This window comes from Drosophila yakuba, chromosome 2R, assembly GCF_016746365.2.
Source record: "Drosophila yakuba strain Tai18E2 chromosome 2R, Prin_Dyak_Tai18E2_2.1, whole genome shotgun sequence".
In the NCBI taxonomy this organism is placed as follows: Eukaryota; Metazoa; Arthropoda; class Insecta; order Diptera; family Drosophilidae; genus Drosophila; species Drosophila yakuba.
Window position 1 is genome coordinate 198,738 of NC_052528.2, and position 5,481 is coordinate 204,218.

Sequence of the window (5,481 nt, forward strand, 5' to 3'; positions counted from 1 at the left end):
CGCCACCGGCGCAGCCGCAGCCACCACCAACACCACGCACGCCGACACCGTCGCCGCCGCGCATACCGACGCCGCCACCCCAGGATGAGGTACGTGGACCAGGCGCTCGTCACGCAGACGCTGCGCACGATCGGCATGGGCGGCCGCCGGTGGCACCGGCAGACGGTGACGTGGACATGGCCCGCACCAGCGGAGGACACGCCGGAGGCCAGCGTGTGGGAAGAGTTGGGCGCGGTCGGTTGGAGGCCGGTCGGGCAGCGGGCGCGCGATCCACGAATTCGCATCCGGCCTGAGGACAAAGGCCCGGCGGAGAACCCAGAGAAGGGTCCGTGTGTGTGGCCCGCACCACCCCCACCGAAACTAGCGCGGCAAGAGGCGAGACAGCCGCCGCAGCGACCCTGCCTCCGCAGGCAGGAGTCGCTAAACGACAAGCCGTGGCGAGAGGTCGAACGCGCGGAGTGGCCACCCAAGGTGGTCGAAGAGGCCGAGGCCTCTAACGGTCTATGTGCCCCAATAAAGGAAGATAAACAAAAGCGAAAAACGAGTTGTTGGGGACAGGAGAGGGCACGGGCACAGACATTGCATTAATTTTCAACACGCTGTCACATTATTGACAGCAATCGGCACGACATCGAAACATCGGAATAAAGGAACATGAAGTGGTAACACCGGTCGCCAACATCGATAACTCGATCATGGTGAGTATCGGTGGAGTTTCCAGGCATGAGACGCGATGAGAAGGCGGGAAATTTAAATACGGAGCTGGTGACCAGACGCAGACGGCAAGTGCAAAGCCGTGTGCAAAATAGGAAATAACGGGATTCCCGCAGCCGATATAAGGGCGCAGCTGGGGACAGTCAACAAAAAGTACGCGGGGCCATACAGACACATAGTCAATCGGAAAAGTTACGCGAAGTACACGGAAAGTCAGTGAAAATACGCCACACGGGCAGACAGTCAATACCGAGTGACAGTGGAGCAGCGAAACACAAGTGCGTCGAGCGAGCATCCAGAGAGGATCTCCGCAAGTAAAGACCAGCGAAGGACGAGTGAACACCAGGACCTAGCGTGGTCAGAAAGTGAAGGTGGAGTCAGTGGTCGCAACGGTGGTTCGGAGAGGAGCGCTAGCTTATCTCACGGACGGGACACCCTGCCCCATAACATCCTAAGCCCCGGTCAAGCCAGCAGGTTATCCTTCGGCAAAGGCCGGCAAGTGCCGGTGTAGTTAGTGGTCGGCAAAGGTGGTTCGGGGAGGAGCACTAGCTTGTCTCACGGACGATACACCCTGTTGGCATAACATCCTAAGGCCCTGGCTAGCCGGTACGGATCCGCCATCAGAAGCGACGAAGGAAGGACGGGGAAGGAGCAACGTCGCGCATCCGATGGCGAGGGTCACTGGATTCTTTTCAGGAAGTGACACTGAATAAAGGTGGTTAAAATTTGAAACTCTGTCTTTTTCTTGGTCGGGCAATCACACAAATCATAAATTTGGTGGGACGAACAAACAAACTCTCTGAGCTAGCCGTTGCAATTCGTAGCGGGAGTTCAGTTCGTTACATCTGGCGCCCAACCGTGATTGTCCTGGCCAAAAGAACAGAGGAGTAGATGGGGAAATCGTGGCTATACAGCCTGAAGAGGGATGACTTCCAGCAATGCGAGCGCCCTAAGCATTAAGCTGGAAGGGTTGGTCGAGGATATGCGGAAGACGCTGTCCGAATTCATCCAGCAGACCACAGACGAGCCCGAAACGGTCGCCATACTGGAGGTGTTTGAAAGGGAGTACGCAAGGAGACCGGCCCCGGAAGTCAAAGTCACCGGCGTGGAAGGTCTGATCAGGAGCCTCGATGTCCACAGCATGATGGAGGCCACCGGGAGCAGACCCGAAAGGCAGGAAACCGGGAGTGAACGGCGGGAAAGCAGCCGCGAGAGAAGGGAGAGGCGGTAGTCCAGCCGCGATCGGCGAGACATCGCCAGAGTAGCCACTCCGGATTACGCGAAGGTGGCGAAACAGGTGCGGAAGTGGAGCTTCCGGTACGACGGTCACGACAAGCCATTGGAGTTTCTGGAGCAGGTGGATTGGTCAGCAATGACGTACGGCCTGGATATAAACCAAATCCCACGAGCGATGCCGGAACTTCTGAAGGGCACTTGGCTCATCGCCAACAACAGATTCTGGGAGACAAGGGCAGAGTTTATCCACAGCTTCCAGGAATTTTTCCTGCCCAGAGGCTTCATGACGAAGCTGGCAGACCAGGTCAGGCAGAGGAAGCAGCGGCATGGCGAGTGCTGCAAAGATTATAAGGTGGACATGCAGATCCTAATGTGGCCTTTGGGGATGTCCCAGAAAGAGATCTTAAAGAGGATAAGGGAGAACAGCACTCCAGCTCTACGAATGTTTGTCCGCCCATACGAGTGCCGACACTTGGATGATCTGATGGCCCTGACCGACGAATTCGAGGAACTGGACTCCCAAAGGGAGCGGTTCGAGTCAGAGCGGACCCACAGAGCCCACCACCAGCGGGATTTCACAAGAGGGGAACAGCACGCGGTGTGCAAAAGGTGCCAACAGGAGCCCACAGGACCATCGAGGCACGAAACGAACGGGCGAGGGCCAGACCCGGGGCGGCGGGGGTTTGTAATAAGCCCAGCACAAGCCTGCCATAGGTGCGGAAGCCAGGATCACTGGATGCGGGAATGTCGGAACCGACCAATCACCTTTTGCTGGACGTGCGGGACAATCGGCCCGAAGACCGCAGAGTGCTGCCCAAGATTGGAAAACGCCACGCGACCCCAGCCTCAGAGGGGCAACTAGGGTTCGCAAGGTGCTGCCCCTCAAAATTAATGGGCAAGCTGAGGCGGAAGAAAGGCAACTGTCCGCCACAGTGCTCATAGACGGAATGGAAATTAAGGCCACGACGGACACCGGAGCCACAACGAGCTTTATAGGCGAAGAGTTGGCGGACAGGTTGCGAGCAGTGGGAGAGGTCGTATCCACGAGAAGAGAAGTGCGGATGGCTGATGGACAGTATGAGGAGGTCACATTGCTGCTCGAAGTGGACTTAAGACTGGGAGAGAGTACCGTAAGAATGAAACTGCTAATCCTCCATAACATTATCGACGCTCTAGTACTGGGATAAGATTTCCTAACGAAAGTTGAAACCAGAATAGCGTGCACGGGTCTAAGCGCAACGATACCAGCGGAACAGGTGGTTTGAAGCAGTGCACGCGAGAAGCTGTCAGCGGCAATCGTGGACAGGACGACAGACTTTTCGGAGGAAGATATTGACGGCTTCCTGAAGGCAGAGCTAGCACTACCCCAAGAACCCGAAGATGCATGTGGAGATCAACGCCAAGGTCGACGAGTTGCTACAGAAAGGGTGCATCGAGCCGTTTAGGTACAGCTCTCCCATAGTGATGGTGAAAAAGAAGACGGGTCAATGGCGTTTGTGTGTAGATTTCCGCCAAATAAACGCGAAGTCCGTGAAGGACGCGTACCCGATGCCAATGATCAACTACATTCTGGATCAATTAAGGGAGGCGAAATACATAAGCAGTCTGGATTTGAAGGACGGGTACTGGCAGATTCCGTTGGCAGCGGCAAGTCGGCAATATACAGCTTTTACGGTGCCGGGAAAGGGCCTATTCCAGTGGAAAGTAATGCCATTCGGACTGCACTCCGCATCGGCAACGTTCCAGGCGTTGGACAAGGTGGACCCGAGATGATGCCACACGCATTTGCGTACCAGGACGACATAATCGTGATCGGACGGACACAACAAGAACACAAGCGCAACCTGAAAGAGGTTTTCCGGAGGCTAAGGGCGGCCAACCTGAAAGTTAACGCAGAGAAGTGCAAGTTTTTTCGAAAGGAGCTACAATACCTGGGCCACCGAGCGACGGATCAGGGCATCGGAACGGATCCGGAGAAAGTACCGGCAATAGCTCAGCTAAAGCCCCCGGGAAACTTGAAGGAGCTGCGACAGTGCCTAGGAGTGGCGTCGTGGTACAGACGTTTTGTACCGGATTTTGCGACGTTGGTACAACCGCTGAACGCACTCCTCAAGAAACAGGCAAGGTGGGAATGGACAGACGCCCACCAAGAAGCGTTCGAGGCCGTCAAAACCAGGGTGGGTGCCGACCCGATCCTGGCATGCCCCGATTTTTCAAGGACGTTCGTGCTACAGACGGACGCCAGCGACTACGGGCTGGGCGCTATCCTCACACAGCACTCCGAGCAAGGCGAGCGGGTCATATCCTTCTCCAGCAGAGCTCTGAACGGAGCGGAGAAGAATTATTCTGCGACAGAGATGGAGTGTTTGGCGATAGTGTGGGCTGTCAGGAAATTAAGACCGTACCTGAAAGGCTACCTTTTCAAAAAGATAACGGATCACATGGTCCTGAAGTGGATGAACAGCATCGAGAGCCCGTCCGGAAGGATCGCGAGGTGGGCGTTGGAGCTCCAGCAATTCGACTTCGAAATCTCATACAGAAAGGGCCAGCTGAACATCGTCGCGGACGCCCTGTCGAGACAGCCGCTGCAGGAAACGAGCCGCAGGATAACGGCGAAGGAAGAAGGGCAACCGGACGAGCAGCAGAAATGCAGGTGGATGGAAGAGATGCGGAGGAAAATAAAGCAGGATCCCCAAAAATACCCAGACTACCTAGAGGAGGCCAGCCAATTGTATAGGTACATTTCGCACCGAGCAGGAAACGAGGATGTGGTGTCATGGAAGCTGTGTGTACCAACCAGGGAGAGGCAGCGCGTCATGACCGAGAACCACGACATGCCGACGGCAGGACACCTGGAAAGTCGGAAGACAAGTGCGAGGGTGGCAGCCAGGTATGGCGGGTGGATGTTGAGTCCTACCTCCTGGCTTCTGGCGTCACCCCTGGTGTCGCGATCCCCATTCCCCTTTTCAGGAGGATACGGAGAAAGTGCCCGACATGGAGCTGTCGGAGGAAGAGGCGGTGGCCGAAGGGCCAGTTGCGTACTTGTCCCTCTCTTCGGAGAGTTAGGAGGTGTCCTCGGAAGAGGACGAAGGAGGCCGGAGCGCGAGGTCGAGGATGGCCTACCGCAGCGTGCGGCGGGCGACTCAGGGACTGCAGGAGTTGCGGGAGTTCGCGGACGCGCGGAACGCCACGCTGCGTCGGTTTGAGCGGATGGTGGTGGAGCGGAAGGCAGCCGCCGCCAAGGCCGCGTGGCAGAACCGCCTGTCAGAGTGGCAGAAGGTGGAGGAGGCGCTGTGGGTACCACATCCACCGTCGTCGTTGCCACAGTCGCCATCGCGGCAGCCACCGTTGCCACCGACGCAGCAGCGACAGGAGCAGCCGCAACCACAGCCGCCGTTGCCGCCGACGCCGCCACTGCCGCAGTCGCAGCCACCGCCACCACCGACGCAGCAGCCTGCGTGTGGGAAGAGGTGGGCGCGGTCGGTTGGAGGCCGGTCGGGCAGCGGGCGCGCGACCCACGAATTCGCGTCC

General features: G+C 57.4%; 1 protein-coding gene across 1 annotated transcript; it reads left to right on the top strand.

Moving 5' to 3' along the window:
• Positions 1–2,125: 2,125 nt before the first annotated feature.
• LOC122319525 lies at positions 2,126–5,016 on the top strand. Its single transcript, XM_043206908.1, has 4 exons — positions 2,126–2,548; positions 3,331–3,442; positions 3,697–4,127; positions 4,921–5,016. The coding sequence occupies exons 1-4, from the start codon at positions 2,126–2,128 to the stop codon at positions 5,014–5,016; spliced, it is 1,062 nt and encodes a 353-aa protein (XP_043062843.1).
• Positions 5,017–5,481: the final 465 nt, after the last annotated feature.

Bases quoted from the DNA above. Each gene is read 5' to 3' on its own strand.
- LOC122319525 (XM_043206908.1), top strand. From the start codon at position 2,126: ATGCCGGAACTTCTGAAGGGCACTTGGCTCATCGCCAACAACAGATTC. The intron at 2,549-3,330 runs GTGTGCAAAAGG...AAGAACCCGAAG, and splicing joins CAAGAGGGGAACAGCACGCG to ATGCATGTGGAGATCAACGC. The intron at 4,128-4,920 runs GTGGGTGCCGAC...TCCCCTTTTCAG, and splicing joins TCGAGGCCGTCAAAACCAGG to GAGGATACGGAGAAAGTGCC.